This window comes from Rhipicephalus microplus, chromosome X, assembly GCF_043290135.1.
Source record: "Rhipicephalus microplus isolate Deutch F79 chromosome X, USDA_Rmic, whole genome shotgun sequence".
NCBI classification, from domain to species: Eukaryota; Metazoa; Arthropoda; class Arachnida; order Ixodida; family Ixodidae; genus Rhipicephalus; species Rhipicephalus microplus.
Genome location: NC_134710.1, coordinates 493,842,353 through 493,859,471, shown reverse-complemented (window position 1 = coordinate 493,859,471; position 17,119 = coordinate 493,842,353). Strand labels below are relative to the sequence as shown.

The window sequence follows — 17,119 nt, the reverse complement described above, 5'->3', positions numbered from 1 at the left end:
TATGCGCCCATGACAAAGGTAGCACTCCTCACCCTCCCCTTTTCTTATTAAATGAGAAGCATTTCTTTCCCCACTGCAGGCACTTTAGGTGTCTGTCTGCGTTTGGCTGCTCTCGTGATCGCCCCCTTATTTCGAAGTAAACCATAATTAGTATGGGAAAGTAAAATGGTTTCACGAATATGACTCACAAGTCATGACATAAGTAATGTCACAATGTCGTCATGTACATCGTCAAACCCTCACCGAAAGACGTGTGGCACATACCTGCATACTTGTAGCACATACCCACCTGCGAGAATGTGCCACAGGTGATTGACAGTTTATATCTACCCAGGAATGGCAAAAACAGACATGGGTAATTTTAATATGTGAGCGTTAAGAAAAAGCTGACATTGGCAGCATTGAAGCATTGAATGCAAAAAATAAATGCCAGGTTCCTGGCAGGAATCAATCCCAGAATTCTGTTTGGCAATCAAGTATTCTACAACAGAGCAATGCCAGGTTTCTGAACTACTTTTCAAATAGACCCTAATGCTCATAAAATGGCAATTGGTTACTGTACTGGCTATGTCATTTTGTAAACATAACATACGCACTCCTATGACACAGCCGTCACGTCGGGTTAACGTCAATTGTAGTCAAGTGCCAGCCGCTGAAGTTCATTTGTGTATATGTGTCCTGGGCTACTATCCTCACGAGCACCAGTGCTTCATGTCAGCTTACTGCTTCTGGTGTTGCTAATATCCATGCTACTGTTGGCATTGTTATCCACATATTTGCACAGCGCAAGACTACGAGTAGTTACGACATAACTACAGAAAAAGAAACAAGGACTAAAGAAGCGCTAACTTCAACTGAAATTTTATTAGTGAAAATGCTGGAAATATATACTCGTGACAGAACATCACGACGCAATCGCGCAACCTATTCCATCACAGCAAGACAATCATCATCTCATTATATGGTTACAACGCCAAAGCTCAGCACAAATTCACGATCTATTGTGTCAAAGCCAGAAACTCGATTTCTTTTTTAGTCAGAGAAAGTGAAGACATGCTGATACATCGATCACCCAGCATTTGCATTTCATTGGCCTCCATAATCTCTCGTGTTAGCTGGTGACGGTGTTTGGCTAGTGCACTTTTCGAATTCCGGTCTGCAACCACAGTCCCTACAATAGATCCCCAAATGACTTTGCACAGCTGAGTATACATTGTTATGATGCTTCTTTACACGTTCATTCAGGCACCGGCCCGTTTGCCCAACATATATCCTGCCACATGACAACGGGAGCAAATAAACCAAGGCTATCACACATGCTACGAATGGCCTTCTATGTTTGCTGTGCAGCAGCTCCTTCGTGCGGACTGCGCATTCACCCATTTGCAGAGTGCTGAAAGCTTTTCTGGGGCAAAGAAAACCACCTTCACATCTACCTTATCACCTATCTTTTTCGAATTGTGAGAAATCCTATGTAGATAGGGAATCACAGCCACGCGCTTGGAGCTGCTAGCCACGCAGTTCACAGGTGCTTCTCGTCCCTGTTTGATTGTCCTAAGCAACTTTTCCGCCACCGACACCAGCACATAATTAAGGAAACCAGCGCTGATCAGACGGGAAGCCTGTTCAACGAAGCTACTGATTAACGAGTGGCCACAAGACTTTTGGAGGGCATTTCTTAAACAATAATTAGCAATACCTCTCTTTACGAGCTTTGAATGAGCTGACGAGTACGGTAGAAGAGGTTTGCTTCCTCTGGGCTCATATCTCCAGCAAAGGTGATCACTTGAGATGTGTAATCACAAATCTAAAAACCTTAACGAAGCACCCTGCGGAAGCTCATGCGTCAGAATAAGAGGTGCCATGCACTCATCGAAAAGATGTAATATGTTTGAAATAGCAGCTTTGAAGCCCTGATCATTGCAGTATAAAAGCACAAGAAAATCGTCAACAAAACAAAACACCTTTATGACAGCCGCTCTGTCGAGGCGGCTGGCGAAGAGTCGGTCATGGTGAGCGAGAAAAATGTCACTTAAAACAGGTTGTATGCATGAACCGATGCACACTCCTCTTTTTTTAATAAAAGTGCCTTCGTCCCACAATACAAACGCTGTCTTTAAGTAAAAGCCAACGAACTCAAGAAAGCCATTGACTGTTATGCCCGCAGCATTTTGGAACGCAACTAAACCGAAGTTGTCAATGCAGTCCTCAACGCAATGTAGTAGCATGTCATGTGGTAAAGAGTCCTAAAGATCCTTGATGTCAACGAAGCAGGCACTTAAGTTATTGTTGTTACGTGAAAGAAATGAAATGATGTCATTAGAATCTCTAACCAGGAAAGGGTCATCGATGGCCAGCAAGTTTAGCTTATCTTGTAAAAACATGGCCATTTCCTTCCGCCACGTCCATTTTCTGAAACAATGACTCGAAGCAGCCAGTCTACTTTGTGAGTCTTGACTGTAAAGAATAAATCTAAGCTAAGCTTCTTGCTTTTGTCAATAGATCTAGCAAGCTTACTTATTTTCAGTGCATTGCATAACTTCTTGGCTTCAGTTTTTACTTTTGTCAGTATTAAGTCACTTCGGCATTGAAACATGGAACTTATAGCATTGCTGGCTTTTGAGCGGAGCACTTCATTCGGCAACACAGCAAAACCCCCATCCTTATCCGAGGTCAACAAGGCTAATCAATTCTCTTAGAAAAATGTGACGAGGTGAAAAGGCAGGTTATGACGGTCTGGTGGAGACTGCGACAGAACTTGAATGCCTTCAGCTACACATCTATCTGATTCGGCCTGGGGAGCCCGTTTAGCTACTTGCCTTACAAGAGTCAGCATTTCCGGAGGTGCCAGCTGAGGTTGTGTGGCGAACTTGGGACCCAAGCTTGACACACCCTGTACACAGTCCGGAATGGAAACCTCACACACAGTGTGGATTTGGTTGCTCGGTGAGGGTTTCTTCCTGGGAGTGATGGCCCAAAGGTGTGCCAGCATATGTTGCCAGATGAACTCGATCGTTCTGCCAGTAGAGACGCAAAACTCCAGCCACTTTTTCTTGACGCTTCGAGGGCTGTCGGTACTGCTCACTTGAAAGAACATCACGTCCCAAAGCTGGCGCAATCGCCGTCCGAGCGAAGAATTTTGCAAATTCGAATGCCATGTCCTGTCAAAGGGGTGAGGCCCCCGAACAGCAGCTTGACTGCAGGCGGTAGCAACTTGAGGCGTAAACAATAAGCAAAAGTGCGCGCTTGGCACTCAGCTACGGCAATGAGGTTGGCGAGGTACCACGAATCAGCAGGCGAACAGGAGAAAGAGCCCGGCGTACTAGAAATGTAACTTGATAAGACAGATGCTTGAGCTAGTTGGTGATTGGGAATCAACATATTTGCACAGCGCAAGACTACGAGTAGTTAAGAGGTAACTATAGAAGAAGAGACAAGGACAAGACTGTGCAAATGTGTTGATTCCCGATCACCAACTAGCCCAAGCATCTGTCTTATCACTGTTATCTAACTGTAAAAAACAACCTTTTGGTAGTGTGTTAACAAGAAAACACTAAAAAGTGATCGTCGGTGCCGTGTATCTGTGAAGCTATGCATCTTCATTAAAACTTAGCAAAAGACTGCTTATGTGCTTGTGTGACAGGGCTTCGAAACTCAACAAGACAGTAAGTATACAGTATCAAGTACCTTCCTACAAATGTTTGCTGTGCAATGTTACTGTCCACTTGTTTAGAAAACTCCGTAGATGATAGCCCCTAGTCTTGCATGCTGCTCACTTGAGACGTGTGGACTTATAGGGGCCCTGTTTTAGTAGTGGTCAAATAACCTCACAATCTGAGCCTCATCAATCAATTGCTAGAAAAATACTTAAAATACGCCCCCAAGTACGAGTGTAGCTATGGAGATTGATCACATGCTTTAATCACTTTTTCTCTCCCAGTCGAGTGTGCTCGAAGCTACACGCGGGGAATGGGCAAGGACAGCATGTGTCCTGACCTCCTCCTTTTCCTTTAGCTCACTTTTAGTGTTTTTGCTGGTGCTGCCATTTAAAAGGCAGCAGACCATGGTGTTCACAGTAACTGTAGCACTGCAACGCTCAAATCAGGGAATGTCTGCACTAATGTTATCAATTTTTACTACAACGCCGTTTGTCGTGAGGAGAGAGTGATATCGAGCCATCTGTAAAATGTAATTGTAAATCACCTGCCATGTGTTGTGCGACAATATTTGTCTCGTGTTCACAAGAACCTTGACTACCGATCTGCAGCGTTTTCTGACCATGTTCAAAAAGCGCTGCAGTGCCCCTTTAAGTGTTGAACAAAGTGAGCATTGTAAAAATGTTCAGCTAAAACACAAAAGCATTTAAGAGAAGCACATCATACAAATATTTTATTACTACACACATCAGTTTAATTTAACAACTACAAGTAAAAGAAAAAATTACACATACTGTGCCTATCTACTGATGTGCAATACTTTTTGAAGCACTTCTCGTAAGCCATATTTGAAGATCATAGTACTATATATGTATAATGACTGAAGAGAAGGATGCACGATGGTTTATTTATAGCTGCATGGTATTATGGTTATATGCATGCTAAGATTGCATAAACATGATCTAAGAGTACTACGTGGTAGAAAACACGGACGGGTAGTACTCTTAGATCGTGTATCATCAACTGGCCCAATCGTCTACTTTGATTTGCATAAACAATTTGAGATTGTACGATCATAGCACAGGCCACTTGTATACAATGATACTATGCCTTTATTCTGAAACATTTTCATCAATTAATTTGCTAAAATGAAGGCCACTCATTAACTTTGGAAGATATTATTTAAATTGAATAACAAAAAAATACAGTGGGTTGTAGCACTCCATTGAGTGAGTGCTGCAACTACAATTATTTGATCCAAACAGTGAAAGTATTCATTCCAAAAGAGACAAAAGAAAGCACTTCTGATGTCTTTAATCTTCCCCTCTTGTGTCCATGTTTGCATGCCCTTTTGGAATAATCTAAGCTCTTTGTAATTCTGAGTGAAAGTACTACATACCTAGCACATCACCGGGTGGTGGTGAAGACGCTGTAAATAAAAAGAGAAAAAAAAATACATTGTTGTACCTGAAATTTCAACTTCCACCTACAGCTCCTCAAGGCATTATAAAAAAATTGGGTGGAGCAGTGTTTGGTGTCCTTAGCATATGCAACTAGATGACGGCCTCATGTATTCACTATAAGCACTAGCAAAACAATGTTCTTGAATATAAACAGTCTGCTAAAACCCTAAGCTAGTGCGAAGAGCTACATGCTCTGGGGTAGCAGCTGGGTGCAGCCTTCAATGTGAGGGACACATATACAGGCACCCCAGCTAACTTTTGACAGAGTTTAAAAATATGGCGACACACTTTATGACAACATGTTGCTCAATACTGCAAGAAGTCACCATTTCATTAGCTTCATTAGGCAAGATTAATGATCTAACTTCGAATGAAACAAAGCTGGGCAAATATTTCCAATTAGACAGGTTTCAACTTTCTATCTATTGAGTATTTTTCTACAGATGTCTGCGATAAAAATAGCAGCATGTTAAATGAACCAAAATTGCAGTGGTCCACAACATCAAACTAAAATATTGTTAATAAACAAGCAAACCTAAAGGAAGCATACCTTGAAATATCTTTAATGATAGAAGATGTAAATAATTGTATTAGACCTTCTAACTGTCATGCAAAAACAGATATTTTGCCTAATTGTAAACATTGTAGTCACTTGTAGAAAAATTAAATAAATTTTGAGACATTGTAGAAAAGAATGCAAAGAAATTCTGTGGTAAAACTAACAGTGCTGTACCAGAATAAGCACTGTGAATATACTATAGCCTACACAGCATTGAACTGAGAGATACATCATGTTCTTTAATGGCACAACTGTTCCACATACTGGCACTATGAAATGGCACGCTCCTAGGGTACTGCCGTGGAGCGATGCTTTTTCTAATGCTAACACCTTCATGCTTTTCGCGTTTGCTCATTGGATCAACTGACAAGCGGGCTGCTGGTCTGACCAATGAGTAAGCACTCAAAGCATTTCCTTGTCACTCTGACCGATGAGCAACAGTGGAAAGCAATGGATCAGTCATCACTCCACAATAGCACCCCTCTTTCAGTTAATTTGTTTTAGCAAGAAGCCCACTCAAATAAAAGTCACTGTGTCTCAGAACCAAAGTAGAAAAATGCAGAAGCTCTTTGCAAATGCATAAAGGTAATTTATGTGTATTTTGTTTAAGAGAATAATGGCTAAAGCTTTGGGGGGCTACAGTTACAGCAATATGAGAACCTAAAATTACAACTTTTCTTAATTAAAAATGGCAGAACAAAAAGAGGCAACTCCATCAGCCAGAATTTGAAGCCTTACTTCTGTTTTGGCACAGCATCTGGCAATACGCTGTTTTTGTGTACAGAACTTCTGCGTGTGGGAATTCAGATATTCCTCCAATTAAACACACTCAGAGTTATTATTAAGAATTCACTGCTGCAACATTCTTGCAACCAGGGTACTGTTCACAACAGCCATTTGTTGTGAAAGACAAAAAAAATACATGAATAAGCAGGATGAAGTTGTGATTTGGCAAGCCAGCACAATACACAAATGTCACATTTGCTGCTCAGTCCGCTACCATGACTGGCAGCAATGTTGGCAACGTGGCACTGCCAGAAGCATCAGCGGAGCTTGATAAGCATACTACACTATGACGATTTGAGTACATTTACCACTGCATCCACTGCTCGGCATTGTTGCATTTCAGGTTTATCAGTTAACCTTGCAGTAACTGTGGAAACAATTTGATCATAGAAATCTCATCTATATGATGCAATTGTTTTTGATGTGACTTGCTTACATAGACTAACTACACCACACCTTATTAATGTGGAGACGAGAATGCTACATTGCTGTAAAAATTTTGAGAAAGCATCCATGCTCCCCGCCTTCGGTGAAAGTAAATTGAGTAAGATTTGGAGGAAGAGTCATTGCTCGGTCACAGGCCAAAATTCAGGATGGCAGCTGAAGAGCCACTATACAGAATGCACACTTGTGCTTCTAATGAAAAGCTATATTGAAAATGCATGCATTTACTGTTTTTATTGAACCGGAGGAAATTCTCGCATGAAATTTCATGCAGTATGATGAGGGTGAAAATTCGTTCTTCAAATGTTCCAAAAAATTTTGACAACTCAGAAGGCATCACACTTGCTATTTGCGCACCGTAATGCCTCTCAGTGTTTGACCGATCACATTGCATCCTGGTTGGTGTCACAAGAGCACTCTATCAATGCTTCATCTTTGGAACACTTTTCTAGTAGTAAGTTATTACTTAGCTGCACAAAAGAATGAGACTTAATGTTATACTGATTTGTACAATGATAATTAGGGCTTGGCAGATACACCCAGAAAATCATTCCAGAATCCAGATATCAAAGTACATATACTGGAAGCCTAAGATGTATATACTGAGACACATTTGTCTTTGACGTAATGGGATGCTGCAGAGATGCTTTGCAAAAAGATGAAAAAATGTACTCTGGAATAGAGATAAAGGAACACAGACAGTGCAATACTTTTTAACTTGAGCTTACTTACCAAGTGCAGCTTAATTCAGTGCAGCATAACAGCCAGACACAATGAGAGAACAAATGCCATCATGTTCAAAGCATTTTTCTTGTGTTATTCATCATTTATTGTTTTCAAGAAAGCAAATTTAAAAGCCGAGAAATGCTTCATTGTGAAAGAAAAAAAAAGATGGAACCAATATGTCCCACTTTTCACTTGGCACAATATCATCACGTGGATCTCATCAAGCTGTCTGTCTACTTGAGACAGTTGACATTTTCATGTCAGATAGTGTGAAACACTTTGTATGCAGCAGAGTGTTACACACAATGCTCATACATTTTGTTTTTGCTAGCAGAGCACCAGCGGCATTGTGTGTGTTCCACACAATCAATGCTCGTTCACTATTGGAGCTCAAGTGTTTTTTTGGCAGTGAGGCACTTCTTGTTATCTTTAGGCAGCTACATACACACTAAGCTGAAGAAGCAGAACAGCCAATGGCATTGCCATCCTCCTGCCCCTCACTTCTTTTTTCCAACACTTTGTACAGTAGGCTAGGCTATGTTTTACGCTGTCACATCCTCCTCACTTTTTTTTATATTTCTTCTCTTTCTAATTTTTATTTCTCTTTGTCTTCATTTCTTTTTCATCCCTCTCTACTATTTCTCTCACCCATCAGAGTTATTTCTATCATGCAATGCTCCCACATTTTCTTTAAATTTGAGAACTGCCCTTGAGGTGCACACAAGAAAATGTGGCCAACTTTATGTACCAACTTGTGATGCAGAACGAAAAAAAAAAAAACATCTGGCACACCTTGAGTCAGGTGCCATTAGGTGGCAGGAGATGCAGAGGGATCACTCCTGTGGGGGTGCTATCACCCCCAAAGTTGTATGCGCCTCTTGGTGCACATGTTCCACGCATTGGCCACATTTAGTGTTCACAACTATTGAGCGATAGGTAGCGTTGTGCTCTCAAGCCTTTATTACCACCATCTTCATCACGGTTAGAATGGTAGCACCAGGGGTGATGCCTGGCGGCAAGCCTGGGTGGCGCCACGGGAGAGATGAGCGGCTCTCTTTTGCGGGTGGCGGTTGGAGCGAGCAGTTGTCTTTTGCGGTGGGTCCCCAGTGCACGGCACTGCGGTTCATCCTCTGTGGGCCCTCGTGGTGAGTCAAGCGTTGGTGACATCGCCTTTGTGTTTGTTATGTCCTTGGGTATTGTGGAATATTGCGTAAAGATGTTATAGCGTGTTGATCCTAATTGATGTATAATAATTCGGCTGATGATATCATCTATCTAAAAGCAGTTAAATAAATGTGTGTTGGCTTGGTCAAACTGCATCCACTGTGTTCGTTGACTACAAGAATGTGGCGATCTCTCCATTTGGAGAACCCATACTCCATGACCAAACTTTGAAAGAAAGATTTTTAAGCGCATAGAGTTCTGCATCATCAACTCTTGCAGCACATTGCTCAAACAAAAAGTCCTAACAACTGTAACAGTTGTTACCTCACGTTTGTCCTGTGCATACCTGTGCGTTTTTTTTTTTTTCAAGTGGCCTTCTTTGTGCTTTAGTGACGTGCTGCAAGTATAGAGTAGCTTGTTGTTTTTCCTGTGACATTCCGGTTTCTTGTTAACACATTGACTGCTTCACCCTAGCAGCAAAACTGTGACTTTTTCATTTAGGTGTAACCCACACTATTTGTAATGTCCAGTGGGTCTTGAGAACATTAGAATAAATAAAATGAGTAAACACTATGTTTTCTTGCATGCAACTCATATTAAGAAACAATATTACTTGCTTAAAATGTAGGGGTGAGGCACATGTATAACGGGGTTTGTATACACTTTTTCCACCTTTTTGTACAGTTAACGTTGAATTCCAGTGGCAGAGTCAGAGCAGTCAATGGACACTGGCGCAGAGCAACACCTTTAAATCCACGACTGGAACACAATCAGTGCCACTGCAGCAAGCATGAAAGCAAGCAGGAAGCAGAAGTTCTTGAGCTGCCCAGAATACCTTGCATGTAGGTATTCCATTCCGCTAATTCTACTGTCTCATTCTGTTGAATTATCACCGTACGTAGTAGCTTCAGTGTCTGTGACACGATCCGCTCATCCGTTCGTGTATAACTGGAATTTTCCAACTCGCAGGAGTGAAAGCGGGCTTCAGTCTTTAGCAGCAGCTCAGGTAACAAAAATAATGTGGTTTTGGAGCAGCTTTGGAGCAGCTCTTGAGCACCAAAAGATGTGTTTTGGTGCAATAAATAAAATTTTTGCTTTCTGGTAAACACAAAAATTTCGTTGGTTTTTTAAACTAAACATTCAATGCTGAAAAAATGCCCAGACTTACCACAAACTGATTTATAATATATATATATATATATATATATATATATATATATAAGGGAAAGAAGTGTATACCTAAGGGCTCGTTTTTCCGTGTTTTAACTCAATATTAATGAGATCTAACAGACAGTAATGCCAAGGAATGTACAGGGGAAGTTATTAGAACCAATGGAATGTAAATAAGAAGAAAGAAAAGGGGATGAAAAAATAACCAGCCGTGAGCAGGAAACGAACCTACGACCTTCGAATAACGCGTTCGATGCTCTAACCACTGAGCTACCACAGCGGCCTTCCCTCCATCCACTTTTTTGGGTTTATATGTGAATTTTAGAAGTAGAAGTGACAGTCAGCGCCGTCTATAAGCCAAGCGACGAGTGTGAAAACACTGTTTTATGCGCATGTTTGGCATCACGTAGCACGTGAACTTATTATGAGCGGGCAGCCGATTAATAGTCCCTCGTATACAACCTAATGACACCAAGTCTGCCAGTACGAGACCCTCGTTTAATAAAAATAAGGGAAAGAAGTGTATACCTAAGGGCTCGTTTTTCCGTGTTTTAACACAATATTAATGAGATCTAACAGACAGTAATGCCAAGGAATGTACAGGGGAAGTTATTAGAACCAATGTAATGTAAATAAGAAGAAAGAAAAGTGGATGAAAAAATAACCAACCAACGGCTGGTTATATATATATATATATATTACCTTGCACCATCAAAGCTGAAAGCACAGCAACTCAAAAAAGAGATATAAGCGACACTTTGGACTAGACCTCAGACAAACAAAAAATGTTAATGTTAAAATGTTGCAATGTTAGAAATGTGATGACAGCACGGCATCCGACATGAACAGTTATATTCATTTTGAACCCGATAAAATTAAAAATGAATTTGAACTTATGTTCCAGTCGTTAAAGAGCCGACATGAGAACCATGGGAAAAATTAGATCGCTTGCCATACCATTGATGGGCAATGGCACGGAACGTTTACTGCGATAGGAATTATATGGACACACGATGCGTTTTCGCCATTGCCGCCATGTTCCACATAAACTCCAAATAGATAACATCTCCTGCGCATCGTATGTTCTATACGGTGGTAAAATCGCGCGAGTGGGGGCGACGAGCTCTGCTGCCCAATTAAAGTTTAAACTAAGCGACCGATCTTCGTCGCTCGGAAGGTGCACGCAAGAGCATTCCACCGCCTGGTGGACCTGCCGTCGAATGCTCAAGCAAAGAGCAAACGCTCATTTTGAACAAGCATGAAAAGACGGGAGAAAAGTGGGGTCGGTCGAGCAGCAGCTGTGAACTTCGACTCTAAGGGTGTGGTCACCATAGAATGGCGCGAGCGCTATCTCATCAGCATCAATGCATGGCTTTTATATATACGTGGTGTGCTCTCAACGAGAAGAGATTGTGCGAAAAGAGCATCTCTTCATGAAGTGACCACACTTTTTTTCTTACACTAGCATTTTCTAAAGTTACGTGATTTCGGATCCAAAAGATCGCTGCAGGCGACCTTACTTCGTATTTTAACAGGGTCGTGACATTCACGAAGGCAGCATTGACCGTTTTCATGACTGAAGTTTCTATTTGGGGGAAACTGAACCCGAAAAACAAAACGTCACTCTACGAAGAATACCCACTGTAGACTGATAGGAAACATAGAGTGTCAGCCGTCGATAATCTGCCAAGCAGTGAAACGCGTCAACAGGCTATCGAACATTCCAGCGTTATCGCTAACGGCCACGTAAGTTCCAGAACAGACTAATGTACACGTTGTGTACATGCACTCTCAACAGAAGATATCACCTAGAAGGCCGACCCACAGTCTATTAGGCGCGGTTTGCACAAGGCAGAAATAGAAATATGCGCATGCAGCATTATCATTGCAACATCACAATTTGTTGCTATTGCAATCATCGCTTCGCTAGGAAAGCATATTTTTATTTTATTTTAATTTTTCCCCGTTTTTATGATTCGACAGTGCGGCGAGTTTGTCGCAACACCGCTTCTATCTAACAGCTTCGCTGTTAGAAGACAAACCTGCATAATAAGGTCTGCACACAAATGCCACCTTAAAGGAACACTGATGAGAAAAACGCTTTTTTGGGTATTAATAAAGTACAATTTCACAACAAATGCCACCTTAATGGAACACTGATGAGAAAAACGCTTTTTTGGGTATTAATAAAGTACAATTTCACAATCTTGAAAACACCCTTATTACTGCAACATGACACTTGTAAAGCAAAAAACACACAAAAAAAATTTATGGATGAAGACGCCACTTTGAGATTCCTGCACCAAACACTATAACGTCATCAAATTTCGAAGGCGTCTACTGGGTCCTACATAGTTTCTAATGGATAATATTGAAGTACATGGTAATCTGTTTGTGCCGTAGGCTTAGCATACAAACTCTGAGAAAAGTTAATCGAGCCAGTGTCATAAAAATACAGAAAATGAATTGTGGAATTTCTTACATCACGCGCGGATAACACGGCGCGAAATTTCCAAATGAAAAGTTCAACCTTGATTTTCTATGCTAATAATGAACTTTCGACAGTAAAACTTATGACATTAGAGTTCTCAGAGTGCAGTTTATCAATCCAAAACAACTCATTACTTCTCTTTAGTATCCCTTTAACAAAGTCAACCCATTTTGTTTACGTAGTGCAAGAATTATGCATGGTGTTAAGTTTATGCATGGTGAGAGCACCATGCATGAACCGAAATATGATGTGACCACACTAGACGGGATATGGTTGCAGCTATGTCCTTTGCGTATCCATGTATTCCTTGATTAGCGATAAGACTCGGCTAAATTTCGCGTCGTACTCACAAATGGCCGTTTAGGCACAGCTTGGCACAGCCGATCAGATTGGCACAGAACGGTGCGATTGGCGCAGCACTTGCACCCCTGAACTTGGGTGCCGCAAAACACGTGACAGCCGCGGCGCCACCAAGCAGGGGAACATGTTAAAGGCAGTGCGTCACACTGAGTTCTGGTCCACTCTGCCAACTTCGGCGGGATAACATTTCCTGCTGCTCCGAGTCACTGCCCCTCTGAATCCACTCTGGCTCTCTCATTAGTACATACCTGCTCCAAAAGAAGCACAAATCTTGCTCTGAGTCCGTCATTGAAATTCAACATAAAGTCAGATGTCCGGTTCATATGCAAGATTAGTTATATGAGTGAAAATGTGATAACTGAAGAGTTTAGCTTCCTCGCACAAAAGCATGAGTGCAGAAACAATGGAAAAAAAAAGTGTGAAGACCATATTTATGAGCTTATGTTTATGCTTATCATGCCGAGTTTGCTGCTCTTGCATCATCATTTATAGAGGCTATGATCACCAGGGTAGTGCAAATATTTTTACTTGAGTTAACGTGAAGCAAACACAGTTACTGGTGAACCACTGCTGCTGGTGAATCAAACAGTATCGATTAGCAAAAAAAATGTCTAGCACCACATATACATCCCTAAGTGTAAGCAAACTGTTCGTCCATACAAAGCGAACAAAACACTGTGATTATCATGCACTTTTTTTTGTCATCTGCTTGGTCCCCAGAACATGTGCACGGATATGTCCAATGTGAGATGTCATACGAGTAAAGAGAGGGAGAACGAGAAAAAAAGAACGAACTCTTAGTGAGGTGGAATTCTCACCTGCATCTAAAGGCAAGCGCCACAAGTTCAACTAGAGGCTGGATTTAAAAATTCGCTTTTAGGCACCAAAAATAGGCTGGCAAGACAATGTTCCCCAAAATGGTAAACATAGGCACAATAAACTTTCACAAAACTCCACGTTTCCAAAAAATACGTGCGTCTACGACAAGAAAGCAAACAGAAATGTTTTAGTTTAAGATGGTACAAAGGGGCACTAATGGTTTAACATAGCCATGTAATTTTGATTATCACAGGTTTTGCAGAATACGGTCTCTCCTTTTTCTAGTCCAGCATGATGAGTGAAATTCCTACCGTTCAATAAACAAGCTCCTGGGTCTTTTTCATTTCAGCATGGCTGAGAAGGGCGACACAGGAGCAATTAAACAGAATGCTAATCTGCCAGACGATCTTCTTGGTTCGTATTAACTTGGTTGAACCACAGAGTCAATTTCTCTTCTGTGTGCACGCCTTAAAGAACCCTTCCCCAGGTTTGAGAATTTTGAGCAGGCAAGAGGAATGCACGCACTGGGCACTCACGCTCTCATCTGCCAAAATTTGCAATGCTTCGCACCTCAGAAAAAAGTGAAATGTCAGACTGAACGCCCCTTGACCTTCATCTCACGGGCATGCACCCCAACATGTTGTAGGTGACATATGCAATGAACAGTCCTGCTTACGTCAAAGTAGTATGTGACACTGCGAGAATTATTCGAGGCGACGTGTCTAATTTGTGCAATCTGTTGCCTGAGCAGAATTTCGAAGGTAGACAGAAATATTAAAGCATACATAGAATTTATGTGCATTATATTTGCCTGTAACTTTGTATGCAGCGAGATGCGAAACTAAGCTGCCTCCATTTTGTTGACACTGGTGTTCTCGCCGTTTTTGCATCGTGCCAGTGTCAGTATTCACAACACTTGGCGTGTTTTTGGTGTATTGTTCCTTAAAGCAGTTTCAGTGGGGCGATGCTGTGTATCGTGATAAGGATATATGAACCATGGTACCCTCTCCAAACGTGCGCCGATATGAGGGATCCATCCCACAGATGCTGGAAGTGCAGAACTGAGCACGTCGAAACGACACATTGCATGCTTGACCTGGCAGCGGCATGTCACGCGAATGTAACCTTGCGTGCGCATGGCATACTGATGCGTCAGCCCCGTGTTATCATCCGGCTCAGAGTTGTTCCGATACTGAAGAGGGCAGATAAAGAATTCGGCTTGCAGTCGACACCGGGTGAGAGAAAAAGGTTTCAAGCTGACCTTTCCGCATCATGCCTTCACAGCTCTTAATGAACGAATTAAAAATTCTAGTGGTACAAAGCTTTTATATGGACACGCAGAAACTTGTACTGTATAAGTAAAATTTTTCTTGTGACCGAGTAAAGCACTGTTTATAAAGTAAATGACGAGCAATGCTGAAAGGAAGTTATGAGACGGAGTACAGGTTGCAGTTCAAAGAGTTTCGAAAGCTCAATTTTGCCCAGTAACATGAATACTAGCAACATGAGTACTCGAAAGTAAAATTTGAAGTTAAAGTTTTTATAGGGCCCGAGTTTCAAAATTGGCATTCATAGGAACTTCTACAAATTTAGGAACAAACATCAGGAATAGGCATTTATAGACACTATAAAAACCCTACACAAATTCTTCTTAACCTCTAATTCATGCTCATATATCAGAGTGGCATGATATTGCTACATGCATGCATATTGATATTCTAGAGGGCGACACGTGTGTGAGCCTGACGAAGAAGACGAAGGGTTGTCTCCGCTCAATCGCTGCTGGTCACACCATTACCGCTTGTTTCAAATACATCTAATCCACAGCGTCGTCGATACGGCGTTTCTTTTTTTCCATAACATATTTGGTGGACGTGGAACGTTCCCCGTCTTCACCACGAAGCTTCGCAGTGGCCGCACCGTTCAGTCACCGGCCATGGCTACCAATGACAACAACCCATCAGCGTCTCTATCTGTAGCTCCAGACACTACATACCTGACGATGCCCCACCCCCGTGATCTCGGTACATTCTTCGCACAGCCTGAGGTTGACATTGACTACTGGCTCCGTATGTACGAGCGCGTGAGCCAGACACACCGATGGGACCCTACCATGATGCTTCCCAACGTAATATTTTACTTGGACGGCACCCCACGTGTTTGGTTCGACGCCCATGAGACCGAGCTCACCAGCTGGGATATCTTCAAGGAGCGACTACGCGACATCTTTAGGGACCCGTCTGGTCGCCAAATGGAAGTGCGAACTTGCCACTCATGTGCAGTCCTCAACTAAGTCGTATGTCTCGTACATACAGAACGAACTCGCCTTGTGCCGGAAAGTGGACGAGCAAATGATAGTGAGTGATAAGGTGGGCCACATACTCAAGGGCATAGCGGACGACGCCTTCAACTTGCTCGTGTACACCAACGTCACGACCAAAGATATAATTACTAAGGAATGCTGCCGCTTTGAAATGGCCAAAAGCCGCCGTGTTCTGCCTCAGTTTACGTGGCTACCAAACACGGCTGTTACATCAACCTGCACCAATCTCAATGCCGCACCATTCAGCGTGACACGTATAGTTCGACGGGAGCTTGAGGCGTAGGTCCGGCTCCATTTCCTCCACATCCGCTCGACTATGACGCCGCATAAATGCCTCTGGCGGTCTCCATTATTCAAGCCGTCATGAGGCAGAAAATTGCAAAGCTCGGTCTTCCTGTCACCTGCTCTGCCTCCCAACCCACCTCCAGACCAATGACAATAAATACACCATGCCATGACTTACATGTTATTTTGCGATCCCGTAATCCGACAGAATGGAGAACTGCAGATTACAGACCAATCTGCTTCCGCTGCTACCGAGTTGGCCATATCTCCCGCTACTGCCGTAGCACTTGAACGCCCTCAAACTGAGCCCATTTTACTCTACTTGCCCATACGAGGACTCCCACCGGTATTTTCCCAGTCGTGTGACCTTCTGACGTCCCTAATAGCTGCTCCACCGCTCGTTAGCCGTCACTTCAACGCCACCGTTCCCCATCGCCCCAAGCACGCCGCTATCCATCGCCGGTTAAGTATGGATCCTCTCGGACGGAAAACAAGATCATGCAGCTCCGGGAGGTAGTGCTGCATCAATTGCGATTGATCCAAATCATCCATTTACGCTCGCCACTAATTTGAACTTGATTGAGGTGTATGTGGACGGTATTTCTTTAACGGCGTTAGTTGATACCGGAGCTCAAGCGTCTATAATGAGTGCTCATCTCTGTCACCGGCTCAAAAAAGTCTTTACGCCTGCAGAGACTAAAGCCCTCTGTGTCGCTGATGATGGAACTGTGGCCATCACTGAAATGTGTACCGCTCGTGTTAGTATTGTCGGCCGCCATGTCCCCGTTTTATTTACGGTGCTTGAAAATCGCCCTCATGACCTAATCTTTGGCATGGACTTCCTATCGACGCATTCTTCCCTGACCGATTGTG

At 42.5% G+C, this 17,119-nt stretch overlaps 1 protein-coding gene across 26 annotated transcripts in view; it reads right to left on the bottom strand.

The window, feature by feature from the left end:
* Rel (nuclear factor NF-kappa-B family member relish) overlaps nt 1–17,119 on the bottom strand; it is a 411,660-nt gene that overhangs the window by 213,863 nt on the left and 180,678 nt on the right. For 25 of the 26 annotated variants that reach the window (XM_075880947.1, XM_075880950.1, XM_075880933.1 and 22 more), the window contains exon 11: nt 5,056–5,085. The exons of the other annotated variant lie outside the window; for it this stretch is intronic. In XM_075880947.1, coding sequence (XP_075737062.1) covers nt 5,056–5,085 — 30 coding nt within the window. The remainder of the gene's footprint in view (nt 1–5,055; nt 5,086–17,119) is intronic. 26 annotated transcript variants of the gene reach the window in all.